The following is a 16,916-nucleotide window of genomic DNA, read 5'->3' on the forward strand; positions in this document are numbered from 1 at the left end:
AAATTTATTAAAGCAATTAGTAGTAAAACTAGTCTAAGTAGTACAACAATGACAACAACAATAAGTAAACATGATTTACAATTACAACAACAACAGCAGCAACAGCAACAACAGCAACAACAACAGTTACAATTACAACAGCAGCAACAGCAGTATCAGCAACAGCGTTTTTCTCAAAATATTTCGTATAGTTTGGATAATAATAAAACAACAGCAACAACAACGGCAATGTCAAATCGTCTGGATAGCCTGACGATAACAGGAACGACCACAACAACAACAAACACCATACAAATTGACACACTGAACAACAACAATTTGGAACATGATCTAATCAACGGAAATTCTGGAGGTTTCCGTCAGATGAACAACAACAACAACGGCGATGTTGAAGCACCGCCACTACCACAACCCGAGCCAGCCAAAATACCCAAAAAACGATCCCTGTTGAATTTTCGTTCCCTCGACTTTCACATTAAATCCTTGTACAGTGGTTTACGCAACGGTAGCTCTGGCCAGAACAAGACCAATTCCCAGTCCACAAATCTGTTGGCGCCCACCAAGGGTAGTGGCAGTGGAGGCGGTGGCAGCAGTGGTGGTGATAATGCTGAGGACGTTAGTGGCAGCGGTGTTGGCCTGGCTGGCGGTGGCTACAATGCCAACGGCAGCGAGCTGAACCTAAGCGACCAGTATTACCACCATCATCATCATCACATCCATCAGCCCTACAATCGCATGCCGCCCTATTTGAAGATCGAATCGGTGGACAATGAGGAATCGGAAAATCTCCTCATCGATTATCCCCAATCCCCATACTCGACACGTCGCAACAGTTCGAACGATGACAACCGGTCCAGCAGCCAGCTGATACACCTCACCGGCGGCAGCGGCGGTGGTTCGAACCAGTATTTGCAACAGCCATCATCCGCCTCACATCATCGCTACGAAATGTCGCGTTCACAGGCAAGTTCTCCGTCACCGTACTTTCTGTCGCCTCATGCATTTGCCTCGTCGTCGCAAAATGTCAGACGTTCTTCGACATCGGACATTATGTCCGGCAGTAAACGCAGTGTTTGCTCCTCGGCAAGCACCAGTCGTCGTCCGAGTACCTCGGATTTGCTGCGTAAAGCGCGTGAGCGTCGTGGTAGTGAGACTCGTATGGGACGCAGTGTTTCGCATGGCGGTCTTCCACGTGGTGGCGGTGGTGGTGGAGGGGCATTTCGTGCCGGACCCGGTGTGGGTGGCCGACGAACGAGTATGGCCTTCTAAAGCAAAGAGGAGTTTTTTCTACCTCCCTACCTGCTCTCCTCCACCCTCCCCCTCCCCACTGGTCCTTATTTCTTCCTAGAACAGTGGCGACCCGAAAGTCAGCCATTTGTTCAGATCAAAATAAAACACTTCTATGGTCTTTCCCAAACTATATAACTAGTTAATATTCACAGAGAAAACCTAAAAATAAACTTATATTCAGAGAAAAAAAACACAATCTGTAGTGATTAAAATTTAATAAAATTAAAAAAAAAATTATAAAAATCCCAAAAAAAAGGTAAGAAAAACTTACAACAAAAAAGTGCTTATGATTCGTTTTTTTATTATTGAAAAAAGAAAAAATGAAATAAAAAATCGAAAATAAGAAAAAAGGATTCTTTAAAAATTTAGACAACCAAAAAAATAAAACAAATAACTTCAAAAAATATATAAAACTTATATAAACAAAAAAAAACAAATACTGGAATTATATTCTCTTTAAGCTTTAAAAGTAACTAAATTACAAACTTGAAAAATAAAATTAATTTAAAAAAATAACAACAAAAAGCCCCAATAAAAAATTATTTATCTAATAAAAAGGAAAATCAAGAAGAAAAAACATACAACTTTTTTGTAGCTAAGTAAGTTAAAGCAAAAAAAATAATTATTATAACAAGAACAACAAATACTGCAATTGTATAACTTCAAATATAACAACTAGGCAAATTAACATAAAAAAATCCTAATAAAAAATTAAAAAAAAAATAATAAAAATTAAAACATTTATTTTTTCTTTTTATTTTACATAAATCTAAAATTTATTAATATTATATTTATTTCGAAGTGAATCTATAAATAAAATTCTTGGAAAAAATATAGGATGATGAAATTTAACGTAACATTCCCATTCCATTTTCCGCAATGTTCTAACATACGTCATCTTTCCCTACTTCCCATCTGCAGCAAAGTCAAATGCCATAATTTTTAAATTTTTTTTAAATTTTATTGAATGAAAGTAAAAAATGTCGGAAATAGCATCAAATTTTAGAATAAGTTAAGATCTGTTCGAATTGGTCACCTTTGGCACGAATTATGGCCTTCAAACGGCAAATGAAACCGTCACACGCTGCCCGAATGTTGCTCTGCGGTATTTTGGTCCATTCCCGGCGAAGCACTTGCTTGAGGTGATCGACACTTTGGTATTTTTTAGTGCCAAGCTTGCTTTCCAAAATACTCCAGACACAATAGTCCAACGGATTGGTATCCGGAGATTTTGGTAGCCATTGTGCGCTGGAAATGAAGCGAGGAACCTCAACCAAAATGTTTGCGTTCCCAAGGCTTTAATACATCCTTCAGAATATTTTCGCGATAATATTCGGCATTTATTCTTATGCCAGGGTCGATTAATACGAGCGGAGATCTACCATCGGCTCTTTTGGCGGCCCACACCATCACCATGGCCGGCGCTTGAGTTCTAGTGGCCAACCCAAGGTGCACATTTTCAGCTGACCTCTTTGGCAAGTAAACACGATCATTTTGTTTGTTTACAAACTGCTGGACAATTAATGTTTTTTCATCGGAGCGGAGAAAACCAAATTCGGCAGTTCACCACTTTCCGCCAAGCGAAGCAACTCTTTAGATCTTTTTCTTTCTGTTGCAGTGCAAGTTCTTGCACTTTTTGGAATTTCAATGGCTTTACCCCGAGCTCATTTTTCAATATTTGCCGAATGGAATATTGCGATATGTTCAGCTCAGGAGCCATTTTTCGGCCACTGTGACGTGGGTTTCGATCAAGTCTCTTCTTTACTTTTCGAACCATTTCTGCTGATGTTGTTGTTTTCTTCCGTCCACTTCCTTGACGTCGGGTTACGCTACCAGTATCACGGTAACGAACAATGGTACGAGACACAAAAGATTTATTCACATTTAAATGCTGGAGTGCTCTAACGATAGGCACTTGTGGTTTTCCAGACAAATATATTGAATTCCATCACGAATAATATTTTTCTGGAAAATTCTCACCAAAATGCTTTTGTACGCTTATAAACAATATAATAACCTGTCACTAGAATAATTTTAACAGCTGTCGGACGAGTGACTTAGAAATGACAGCATTCTGAAGTTGGTTGCAGTTTTTTTTCATCTCACCCTGTATAAGAATCGCAGTATGAATTAAGGTAAGATGTGCCACAAATACAGGTCATAGGACCTCAGCAGCCAATTCAATGTTTATTTCTCTACCCAAAATTGCCAACATTCACCGTTCTTGACAAAAATTGTGGCAATTTTTTATACAGATTTTCAAATCGTTTTAATATAAACATTTATTTAATTTTGCTTGACGCTAACTTTATGACGCAGTTCCATTAATGTTGATCTTTTTCCAAAAATCATCAAAGTTATCACTTTTGATTCGCAACCAATAAAAAGCTACGGAAATTGCTGAATATAAATCTTTAATTATTTATTTTTTTGACTCGTTCTTATTTATCTTAAGGAAAGCAAACAATTCATCAAAAAATAGCAAATTAAAATAATTTCAATTACTAACAAAAATAATTAATTCCAATAAAAACAAAGTGCTATGCTTAGAAAAGATAAAAAATAATAATACAAAAATCTTTCGGAATTAGAAATTAAACAAATAAATAAAATAAAAAATGCCTTGTTTTGGAGATAAACATATAAAAAATTTCTAATGTAAAATACCAAAAAAATCAGAAAGATCGTAGCTTAATTTTTGACATAAAAATGTAATAACAAAAATACATTCTACGTTCAATCATTACAACAAATATCGTAGTTATATCATAAATAATTAATTAATTAATTTAATTAACAAGCGTAACACCATCTCAAGCAAAACCACAAAGAAAATCATAAAAATTAAAAACAAAAAATAATAATAATAAAAATTCTCACATACGGACTGTGATTTCATGTAAATTATTATAATAAAATTAACAATATATAATAACGAGGACTACAACAACAACAAGCAAATGAATTATGCAAATTATCCCATTTGTACTTTAACAACATTTGAGCCACAACCAGACACCCATACACACACATAGAAATTAATAAACTAACACACATGTTGTAAAATATTTGCCAATAATATTGCAATTAAAAATTTCAAAAATATATTTAAATCAAATGTACGTTCATTGAACAATTAATTTTTTAGTAAAACAAAAAAAAACCATTTTAAAATGTAATAACACAAATACCAATACTTTTTGACTAATGCCACTACACCTAACTACTGCATTTCTATTTCTTTGTAAATTAATATTTCTCCATTGATGTGTTCGTTTCGAAACATTGTGTGTAGCTACTATCTTGTCTTCCCTCTGGCAATTTACTTTTAAAACAATTTCTCCATTTTTAAAATTAGAATTCTTTGAGTCCAATATTTTTTTTTTTTAAATCTTCCAGAAATTATTTTCCAACTAGCAATGTCATATATTCTTCAAAAATGTTTTAGATCAAGAAAATGATTTATTGTTATCAGATCGATAAAGAAAAACAGTACTTTGGCTTAGAGTTACCTTCAGAAGGAAGACCAATTTTTTGTAAAATTGTCTACGTATGACATACGATAACATTATCTTTTTTGAAATAGTTAAGAAAATAACATAGGTGTGCTGAAAGACCAACTCATAGAATTTGACAAAACATTGTTCGGATCGAAAACCCTATTTGTAAATTATATTAGGGAAATAGGCCACGCAATATAAACATATCTACTTGTTGTCGGGTGCCCCCAAATGGCAAAGGCATAATGTTCCTGAGGAAGGCAGATAGTTCCATCATTAACAATTCATGACATCAAAGATATGGAACTTAGTTAAAGCTGAGCTTCAATGAGCTTCTCCGAAGTCAAAAATAGCTATAGATGCCTCCAAGTTCTAAATTCAATTCAAAATCAATTTCGATCCATAAAAGGCTGTTTGAAAAGCAATTAACGTCTTCTAACAGAGGCTTTCATTATTTCTACAGGGAACAGACCCTGTTGATAATAGGAACATATTGTTTCGATCTAGTCCTTAAAGTGTTCAGTTGGCAACATCCTTCCTTAACTAGACCCATCGTATTTTCAGAAAGGCATAGTACTGTGAGCATAGCGTAATGCAGGGTTTTCGATATAAATCTCAGTGATATAACCAAAAATCCGTCCCGAATAGTGCCAAGTAATATAATCCTATCGTAGGGAGTAAGGTCAATCTTACCTCTCGATGGGTAGTATCAGCTCATGCATAATTGAACCACATTTATGGTATTTAAATTTTAATACGATGCAGAAATAAGGAATTATATTGGACATTTACCAAAAAATTATGAAGCATTCAATATGTCGAACAGACCGAGGATGGATTGCTGTAAACTAAATTGTGTTTCTAAGCGGCTAGCCCTGACATCCATTATTTGGTAATGCCAAGGTCCTAACGATTTATCACCGTTTAAGTATTTCTAATCTGGTGCTGGTGGAAATCACTCTAGCTTCCAAACGAAATGAAGTAGGTTCATAAAATTTTACTCAAATGTAGGACTGCTGGTATTGAAAAATGGGCCATATATGGGCCACGTTTTGGTATAGCCCCCATAGAACCTCACTAATTTAGGTATTTTGGTGATTTACGCGACATTATTCATCGGAAAAGAATTCAAATTTGCTATTTGAACTTTTTAATGGATACTACGCCCTATGACAGAAAATTGTCCGTGCAGGACCACGCCTTCGTACAGCCCCTATATAACGGCACCTACCGATATTAGGTATTTTGATGTTTTTAGCGACATTATCCACAGATCCACATCGTAGTATAGACCCTAATATAACGGCTGCATTCGGTATTTTTAAGATATTAACAGAATTTTTAACGGATTTTATTTCTTTGAAAATTGTCAATTTAATTCCAAATGGTGGAGGGAATTCAAAGCTCAGACCAGCTGAACTTATATATTTTTTATTTGTTAAAGCTAAGGATATTAGCCATTTATCTTTCAGTCTTGCATATTTCAACATTATGCTGTGTGTATACGCCTTTCCACCTTCATTCCTCAGCATTCGAGGGGCCCCTTTTTAATCTTATTTCTCGATTTCTCGGTTTTTGCAATTGAAGATTTCAAAAAACAGAGTTTCAGTCACTGCATTTGGTAGATTTTAACCATTGACTAGATACTTTGGTGATAAAAGATTTCCGTATATAAGTGTTAGTCATGTATCTTCCATTCCCAGTGAACGCAATTTAAAATATTTAGTGTCACTCATATGAACATTATAATTCCTTTGCGTCGCCTCAGCTTCCTCTCGCAAGGGTTATTTCCACAAGCATCGATTGTTCTCCTGCAAAACAATGGTTATATGAATTATGGAGATTGAAATATTATGTTATTTCCATTTATACTTACCACATTGCATATCAATCGCCATCGGATTGTACTCATATTCCCAATACGGACTTCGAAGAGTTCAGCTTCTCTACCAGTCAATATCGTTTTTGAGCGACACATTTAGGTATTCTGTATAGTTATAACATTCCAATTTCTTTGGGTTTAGAGCCTTTTTCTGTTACCTTCTATGTGATTCAATGTTCTTTTAATTCTTTCAACATTTTTGCCGATACACAACTTCAGAGGACTCAATCATTTCTCTTTTTCCAAAATTTCAAATATTTATTTTCCCGTGTATAATACACTTAAATATCTATACTATTGACCTTTTATATAAACTAAAAAAATAATATATTTCTCTAATGTCGAAGTAGAATGTACAATTAAATTAATTGCACTCACAGAGTTGGTAAAAGTATAGAATAGATAATCTAAGTTCCACACACGAATAAAAATTTAGCAAACTGAACTTAAAACTTTTTTATATTCTACAATAATATATAAAATGAAAACACCAAAAATAAATAGAATGTATTAAGCAACTCTCAATCAGCTGAAAAACTTAGATGTGGTTTTCACTAGCATTTATTCGTGGTTTTTTGTTTGAGTTACTCCATTCGGTTATTTTTCGTCCGATCTAATGTCTTCTTCCGTAAAGAAGAAAGTTTCAAAAATAAAACGAACTTATAAAATAAAAAAATGTGTTGAAGGTTAGCATTAAAAGAGGTCTAAAAATTTATCTGGTAGCAAATACAGGGTGAGATAAAAAAATCTTTTTTTTTAAATTTTATTGAATGAAAGCAAAAAATGGAAATAGCATCAAAATTTAGAATAACTTTAGATTTGTTCAAACTGGCCACCTTTGGCACGAATTATGGCCTTCAAACGGCCAATGAAACCGTCACACGCTACCCGAATGTTGCTCTGCGGTATTTTGGCCCATTCCCGGTGAAGTGCTTGCTTGAGGTGATCGTCACTCTGGTATTTTTTAGTGTCAAACTTGCTTTCCAAAATACTCCACACACAATAGTCCAACGGATTGGTATCCGAAGATTTTGGTGGCCATTGCGCACTGAAAAGGAAAAGACCCAGTCAGCATTTTTTGAAATTTTTAATCACAATCGAGTCTTTTTTGATCCGGTCGCGCGATTAAAAATGTGGAATATGCGCGCATTTTCTGATCATAAAAGACACATTTGTCGGGAGAAAAACGTGACCTCCCGCGAATCTTCTTAATAAATCACATATGAGTCTTCCTCTAGATTAGTTAAGAGTCTTTTTCGACCATTTTCTGATCGTTCTAAGAGTCGTTTTCGAATCGTTTTTTAATCATTTATTGTGCTAAAACTTTTAATTTGTGAATCTTTTTCGAGTCTTTTTTAACTCATTTTTTGATCATTTATGAGTCCTTAGTGAGTCATTTATTAGTCTTTTAAGTGTCATATGTCACTCATATTTATATTCATTTACGAGTCTTTTTTAAGTCGCCTTTGTCTTCAATTCGAGTCATTTATGAGTCCTATATGAGTGTTTACGATCCTACGAATCTCGTACGTGATTTCTAAATATTGGGATGTACCGTAAAAAAAAGAATTTGTTTATATTTGTTTATAAAATAGTTTATTTAAAATAAAAATAATTCAACTTTTATAATTATAATTTGTACTAGTTCATTTTCAGGTGTATTTTAGTAAATGCTAGTGGTAAAAAATATAGTAAAAAATTAAATAAAAAAAGAAAAACCAAAAAAAAAAAATAAAAAAATCAGGAACTTCAATCTGATCGTTTTCTTTTTGTAACCCGGTCTCGAGCGTGAACAAAATGTTTCTGAAGGATCGTGTTCATATCCTTGTCGTTACTTGTGTATTTTAGATGACAAATATCTGAAATTAAATATGTACAAGTCTGTCCATTTTACTAATTCTTTATATACGTGTTAAAAACACAAACTTACTTTCGATTACTGTCACTAAATAACACTTTTCTGCACTTGGCTTTACACTGGTGCACTTCCAGCTGTATTGGCAGGCTAAATTGTCAGAAAAAATCTTTCGAACGGCAGCCCGAAGGAATTGGGGGGTCCTTCACCGCCGGTTTTTGCAATAAATTCTTTCTGGAAATAGATTATCAAAAATTATATAAGTATTAATATATTGCAAAGTAGTGAATTAATCAATCAAAGACCCAATTTTGTATACTTACAAATTGTTTAAGTATCGTTTCATTTTGCTGCACCAATTCATTTTTTGCCATCCTTTTTATTTTAGCCTTTTCTATTTTTTTTAAATTGGCTTGCTGACATTTTTTTTTTATAAAAACAATAAATAAATAAACAAACAAATAGATAAGCGTACACTTTTTAATATTTTTTTTATCACTTTTTAATATTTAACACTTTTGCTGTTGACGCTTCCACGCACTTTTTATAAATGACCAAAAAGTCAACTTTTTTATAGCCACTCCAGAAACGCAACAAAATGACCCGTTATGCATAGAAAAACAAGCAGCATTTAAGCACTTGTCTGTGCGAAATATGATAAAAAATACATCAATACGATCACTTTTCAAACAGCTGCATGATCTTTTTAAGACTAATCATTTTTCAATCTGTACATGATTGCAATATGATAATAAATAACGGAAAAACAGTCACATTTTGCACATCCCAATGATTGATTTTTGATTACCATACATTTTTTTTATAAAATTAAATGAACTCTTTTTACTCATTAAGGGGGGTCACATTCGAGTCGTTTTGCGATCGTACAGGTGAGTTAATCATTTTTTGATCACCAAAAGGACTCGAAGAAGATTCTGCGAAGTGATTTTTTTAAAAACAATTTTCATGTACAAGCTGGGTATAATCACTTTTCAAACAACTGCATGATCTTTTTAAGACTAATCATTTTTCAATCTGTACATGATCGCAATATGATAATAAATAACGGAAAAAAATGGTCACATTTTGCACATCTCAATGATTGATTTGCGATTCCCCTACATTTTGTTGTTGTATTTTGGTTGACCTCTTTTTACTCATTAAAGAGAGTCATTTTCGAGTCGCTTTTCGATCGTATACGTGAGTTAATCATTTTTTGATCACCAAAAGGACTCGAAATAGACTCACCGAAGTGGTTTTTTCAAAAACAATCTTCCAAATGCTAGCTGGGGAGGAACCTGAAAAGGAAGAGAGGAACAATGTCTAAGGTCTGCGGCCATATGTTTGCGTGCCCAAGGCTTTCATACACCCTCCAGAACATTTACGCGATAATATTCGGCATTTATTCTGATGCCACGGTGGATTAATACGAGCGGAGAGCGACCATCGGCTGTTATGGCGGCCCACACCATCACCATGGCCGGCCGAACACGAACATGTATTACAACATCTGCCCAGCTTGTGGCACAGACCCACATGACACGCTGCACCTATTTCGCTGCCCAGCCAAGCCTACTCACCTAACTCCAGTCTCGTTATGGACACAACGCATCCAGGTTGCATCCTTTTTGAAACTGGACTTAGAGGCAGAACCTGATTGAATGGAGTCAGAAAAATGGAAACCGAACGAACACAGATGTATGAGCTGCTACAACAACAACAAGCTTGGCCGGCGCTTGAGTTCTGGTGGTCAACAGAAGGTGCACATTTTCAGCTGACCTCTTTGGAAAGTAAACACGATCATTTTGTTTGTTTACAAACTGCTGGACAAGGAATGTTTTCTCATCGGAGAAAACCAAATTCGGCAGTTTACCACTTTCGGCATGCGAAGCAACTCTTTAGCTCTTTTGAGTCTATTTTCTTTCTGTTGCGGTGTAAGTTCTTGCACTTTTTTGGAATTTTAACGGCTTTACCCCGAGCTCATTTTTCAATATTTGCCGAATGGAATATTGCGAGCCATTTTTCGGTCGCTGTGACGAGGGCTTCGATAAAGTCCCTTTTTTACTTTTCGAACCATTTCTGCTGATGTTGCTATTTTCTTCAGCCCACTTCCTCACGATAACGAGCGATGGTACGAAACATAAACGATTTTTTCACATTTTAATGCTGGAGTGCTCTAACGATAGCCATTTGTGGTTTTCCAGCCAAATATAAAGAAATCAGGCTTGAATTCCTTCACGATTAACTTTTTTCTGGAAAATTCTCTCGAAAATGCCTTTGTACGCCTGTAAACAATATAATGAGCTGTCACTGGAATAATTTAAACAGCTATCGGACGAGAGGCTTAGAAATGACAGCAGTCTGAAGTTGGTTCCCTTTTTTTCATCTCACCCTGCATAAATCTTATCCGACCAATTTTAATTTGTATATACTTTGTGAAGACCACAGAAATTTCCTTGTAAATATTCCTCATATAGTATCCAACTGTATATGATTATATTAAATATTTCATTTTTGTTTTTCAACTTCTAATGGGTTTTCTACCACAAGACCAAAAAATACCTTCGGTATTCCAAAACTTTTATTCAGAATTTATGTTGTTTATATAATGTCCAATATCTGAAATGGATATTCTTAACAAACTTTACAGCATTCTACTATATAAGCCTTCTTCCAATTTCAACATTTTCCCTTCAAATTATAAAATAAAACACACACACTACACTTCCACAATTCTTTACAACAAAAACATAAAAGGTAATATAAAAAAAGGAAAAAATTAATAAAAATATGGAAAAGTCTTATAAAAAGATTTTGCTCAACAAAATGACTAATATAAACAAAAAATTTAATAAAAAAAGCCAACAAAATAGAAAACAATACTTTATAGTCAAGTCAATACAAACTAAACCAAATACAAATTTTCCAAATACATGCATATTTCAAATTTAATATTCTAATGTAATTTTTGAAATCGCAGTTTCAGAATTACAACATAATCGCCGGATCACTCGAATCATTGAAAACTATAATCATGTTGCCCACAACTACTAAGCTTCTTTTCAAATAAAACATTTGGCATTATTTTGGGTTGTTGAAAACTTCTTTTGTAATATCCTATCAAATCAAATCAAATGAGAAAACAAACCTAACCTAGATTTTTTCACATTTAACTATTTAAATATAAAGCAATAATAAAAGAAAAGAAAAAGGAAACAAACAAAAAAACTAACTTACTCAAAAAAAATAATAAAACTAAAAAAGAACAAAATTCATACCAAAAGAAAAAATATTAACGATATGATAACAAAAAGGTAACAACAATTTCTGCATTCAGTTTTGCTTTCGATTTTTACTAACAAATTATTAACAATAAAAAAAGCCAGACAATTTAACAAAACCAAAAAAAAATATTAAATTAATAAATACCACAACTAACTAAACAACAACAAACAATACTTTTGAAAAGTAATAATAACAATTTTGAAAATTCTAATAAAACGAAACACAAAACCAAAAACTTTAACAAATTATAAACAACACAATAATACAACAACAAAAACAACAAAGAATACAAAAATAAAAATGAATCACTCTATTTTCCAATGAGTTTTATTTCGAATGGCAGGTTGAAGATGGAAGGGTAAGTAGTGCATGTGAAAAAGTTCATGGACCTCACAACTTGTTGAAAACTTTGCTCATCATAATATTTATACGATACTAAAATCGAGTACGATAAAAATAGCTATCAGATAAAATACCAGGAGATGAATGAAATAGATTTTTATAAAATGTCAAAAATGTTTCCATAGGCAATGCCTACAAATTTTCTTGAAAATCCATATATTTTAGGAAATTATAAATATTTTTTCTAAAATAATTCTTCTTTTATGAAAAAAAATTGTATTTCCCGAAAATGGAACGAAATCGGAAACTTCGTTGCATTATACCAAAGTAATGGTTTTTCAAACAGATAACCTCTTGAAAACAGGTAGCAGGGAAATGTTGTTTTTCATGTATGTATGTTTTTCATTTTTAATATACCGAGCTAAATTAATTAAAATATGTAAAGAAGCAGCTAAGTTCGGCCGGGACCAACTTTTTATACACTCCACCATTTGGAAGGCACTTGAACAATGTCAAAAAACCGTTGAAAAATACCGCTTATATGAAAACCTTTATAGTAGGGCTATACGAAGACGTGGTGCTGGATAACGATAACGATTCCGAATTTTAAATACGAAATTTCACGCAATTCCGGTGAATAATGTCGCTAATATCACCAAAACACTGAATAAAGGGAGCTACCGTTGTATGTTGCCTATACTAAGACGTAGACCTGCATAGACAATCACGAATTCAAATACGAAATTTGACGCAATTCCTGTGAATAATGTCGCGAAAATCCTTAAATACCGAATATCTCGGGGTAGCGATAAATGGGTGATATACTTAAACGTAGACCTACATAGACAATTCTCTTCCAGGGGGTAAAGTATTCAGAGGGTACTCCTTGTGTGGATTTTCAGACTTCAGGCTAAAATCATCAAAATACAATGAGGGCACCATTGTGTGGGGGCTATGCGATATCGTGGTCCTATATAGACAATTCTGTTCCTGGGGGTAAAGTATTCAGAGGGAACTCCTTGTGTACATTTATATCACCCATTTAAGTACTCACAGAGAACTCCTTGTGTACATTTTAAGCCAATTCCATTAGAAAATGTGTCTGAAATCATTAAAATACCGAACCATTGTATGGGGGGCTATACGATATCGTGGACCTATCTAAAGAATTCTCTTCCAGGGGGTAAAGTACTCACAGAGAACTCCTTGTGTACATTTTAATCCAATTCCATTGAAAAATATGGCTAAAATCATCAAAATACGCAAAATCGCGGGGCACCATTGTATGGGGGATAATTCTTTTTCAGGGGGTAAAGTATCATAGAGAACTCCTTGTGTAGAATTTCAGGCAATTTCATTAAAAAATGTGGCTAAAATCATTAAAATACCGAATATCGGGAGGCACCGTTATATGGCGGCTATACAATACAAATTGTTCTGCCAAATTTTGAAGCTCCAAGTCAAATAACGCGGGCTGTATCGTGATTTCAACAGATAGACAGACACCGTTCGACTTAGAATTTTATGCTGATTATTAAAATATCTACTTTATGGGGTTAATAACAAATATTTAGGAATGTTACGGTGTCATTTGGCCTTATCTTGCAAATTAGGATTGAAATATGATTAATGATTTTTGGATGGCCGGAGATGAATGGCATTGCTCTGAATGCCATTTATTTATTACGTATCACAAAGGCATCGAATTCCTTGCACTTCCCAAAAAAGAGTGAATCACAATTGACCATTTTGGGGCCACGTAAATGAAAATGAATACGCCAAAAGACCAGCATTGATTCAAGACCTCAAAACATGGAATTCATAAGGTTTACCTAGTACATAGGGGGGCTGTCACTTTCAAATGTGATTCCATTGTGACCATTTGCATTCAACATCCGATCAATTGTCTCAAAAAATTTCATTTTTTTCCGGGGACTTTCGCAATAATGACGCTCTAAATAAAAAGCATATAATAAAATCATATTTACGTAAACGAATGTTTTATTGTACAATTAAAAAGAAAAAGTTCATATGTAAAATTTAAATGTAACTTGTACAATACTTAGAATCAAATAAAAATTATTCAGTATACAATTCTATAAAAGTCAATGAAATGATTGATGTTTAGTCAATTGTTATATAAATAAGTGTGTGTACCAATATACAAATGTCAATAAAAAATGGATTCCTTGTACACTATGGCTAGTTATGTGTCATATACTATTTAAGTCCGAGGTCAAAATTAGACGATATTCTAAAAAATAGATGTAAGTGATTTTCTTAAAAATACATATTTTTCAGAAAATTAGTTCAGTATTTCCCAAAAAAAATTTTGGTTAATATAAAGTAAAAAACTTATTGTGGTATTTCTCATGGTTAAATTTTTTTGCACATTAAATATGATGACAAATGCCTATGAAGATATATTATGGTTAAACCAAATATCCGTTATTACTGTATATTGTCCTGGAAGCAGTCTGCAAACATTTAAGAAATTCATAAATGATATGTTGACTGTTTAATCTTTTATGATTGGTGAAATTGTAAGTATTTTTAAAACTATGTATTTTATTGTACAATTGTCAATTTGTATGGTTTTGTATAGTCAAGTCAAAGTTCTGATTTACATTAGAGAGTTATACTTGCCGCAAGTATAATAAACTTTTCACAATGGTATGGAGACTCTTAAAAAAATCAAATCGCAATTAGGCCCCAACATAAATTACATATATACAAATAGGTTCAATAATTTGTAACAATATATCAAAATGAAAGCAGGTTCCTGACCTCTGTTTTTTTTTTTTCGTTTTATACAATTACCAGTAGTACATCCTGAACTATTGTCCAATAAATACATTGTATTTCTCTGTTGGAATATTGTGCAGACTTCGTAAATGTTTTGTTATTCCATTTCGACCAGCATATGCTTTGGAACACAACTTGCACTTGTATGGATACAATTCTAGATGTGTATTTAGATGATTTTTCAATGAAAGAAAAGATGCCAACATTTTTTCACAAAACTTGCACAGAAAAAACCAACGACTTTTGCTCTGCACATCATTTCGCGGTATTTTATACCAGAAATTATTTTCATATGAATTATAGACTGTAGTTAACCACTGTGGACTTATGTCGGTAAACTCAACATTGACATTAATTTTGCCTATACCAGCGGGTACATTGGAAAATTTAATATGTAAATGTTGAAAGTTGGCTTGTGTTATGGCTTTATTAATACATTCTTTCTGCGCTATCTGCTGTTTATTACTGCGCTGTAACGTTTCATAGCCTGAGGATGGAACATTGGATATCAGTGATGATTGGGTTAGTGCCCTGCTGGAAGAAGATGCCGTTCCATGACTATCTGAAGAAGACAACTTTGTACTGGCCGAAGTGTGGCTGGATGAAGTAGATGATGATGACTGTGGTTCGGATGAAGTTGTGGAATCGTATGATTCTGTTGAGCTAACAGAAACTTTTCTATTTTGCCGGTAAACCGAAGTTGTACGCTGGGCAATACTACGGGTTACCATTACATTTCTGGTAACATTGCCAACCCGCTGGTTTCGATTTTGTGTTTGTCTCAATGAGTATCCACTGACAGTTGTGTAATGGCAAGCGTTATGTTCATTATGCTTACTACTATTGCTTTTGTTAAAGCAATTGTTATTTTTGCCTCGGGGTAAATTTCGAAGATTATAAGAATTGTTGGTCACACACGATGGAAAGGTGTGTGTGGTGTTCTTTATAGGGAAAGGGTATTGATAAAAACTATAGATTTCGAACAGGAAAATACACTTACCTGTTGCTGTTGTCGTTGTTTGTTTGTGGGGCGAATGGTGCCTCCATTCGTTGTTGTTGTTGTTGTTGTTGTTGATTGATGAAGGTTTCCTTGCAACTGCAAGTACTGGGAACGCAGAATCTACAATAAAGTTTAAATTATTAAAATCTTAATTCTTGTTAGTGTGCTTACAGGAACTTACTCTCATATTGACAAGGATTTTTTTCTAATAACTATAAAACGCTTTGCCCTCAAACTAGAATTTCATTCATAAACATGTTAATTCAAAACACAAACGCACGCCAGAAATTCACATCACACAGTCCCGATTTTGTGTCATTTGAAACGTGTATACGCGGCCGCGAACTACTCCCGAACAAACATATTCTTAATAATAATGAACTTTGTTTTGAATTTGATAAACGACAAAATTTTGCAGAAAATTTCTTTCAGAAAAAATACACCGACCATTGAAAGCAAACGATGCACCAATAACGGTTCATTACTATGAATAGTGTTGCCATTTACTTTGCAAACTAACAGTATAGGCCACATACATGTCAACGAAAGTAAGAGCGTATGTCGAAAGTTAGAGGAATAATATTTTGCTGATATTATAAAAGCAAAATCTGTTATATGTTGTAAAAACGTTTACATTCTTGCAGTTCTGTTAAATTTTAAGTAATGGACGGAATCACACTCAGTAAAAAATCTCGTTTTTTTTTCAATTTTTTTAAGGTTAGGTATTTGCATGGCAGAAGAGTACAGGTAGATGCATTCATGGTACAATTAAAAGGTAAGGTAGAGCTACCAGCTGATTACAATTTTTTTCTAAGTGTAGGTCTATGTCAGAATTAGTATCAAAACAATAAAAAACCAAACAACTTGTTGCATTTATTTTGAATAAATACTTGAAAACCGAGAAAACTGAATGAAAGGTCAACACTTCTTTTCAAAACCAGGTTCTGTATATCTTTA

The 16,916-nt window shown here is 33.7% G+C and overlaps 2 protein-coding genes across 5 annotated transcripts in view; one reads left to right on the forward strand and one right to left on the reverse strand.

Annotated features, from left to right (window-relative positions):
• The window catches only part of LOC101899545 (zinc finger transcription factor lin-29), a 412,168-nt gene extending 395,731 nt beyond the window's left edge, over positions 1-16,437 (reverse strand). For 3 of the 4 annotated variants that reach the window (XR_009342123.1, XR_009342124.1, XR_009342122.1), the window contains exon 1: positions 15,960-16,049. Coding sequence is in view for 1 of the 4 variants with exons in the window: in XM_011295537.3 (XP_011293839.2) it covers positions 14,992-15,900; positions 15,960-16,079; positions 16,141-16,146 (1,035 nt within the window). In the remaining 3 variants the exon portion in view is untranslated. Of the gene's footprint in view, positions 1-14,143; positions 15,901-15,959; positions 16,080-16,140 lie in introns of those variants that run through there. The other variant, XM_011295537.3, reaches the window with a different exon arrangement.
• LOC131802260 (probable serine/threonine-protein kinase dyrk1) lies at positions 34-11,658 on the forward strand. Its single transcript, XM_059122181.1, has one exon. The coding sequence runs from the start codon at positions 49-51 to the stop codon at positions 1,267-1,269; it is 1,221 nt and encodes a 406-aa protein (XP_058978164.1). The 5' UTR covers positions 34-48; the 3' UTR covers positions 1,270-11,658.
• Positions 16,438-16,916: the final 479 nt, after the last annotated feature.

Source organism: Musca domestica, unplaced genomic scaffold, assembly GCF_030504385.1.
Source record: "Musca domestica strain aabys unplaced genomic scaffold, Musca_domestica.polishedcontigs.V.1.1 2, whole genome shotgun sequence".
NCBI classification, from domain to species: domain Eukaryota; kingdom Metazoa; phylum Arthropoda; class Insecta; order Diptera; family Muscidae; genus Musca; species Musca domestica.

Coding starts and splice junctions, on each gene's coding strand:
- LOC131802260 (XM_059122181.1), top strand. CDS start 49: ATGACAACAACAATAAGTAAACATGATTTACAATTACAACAACAACAG.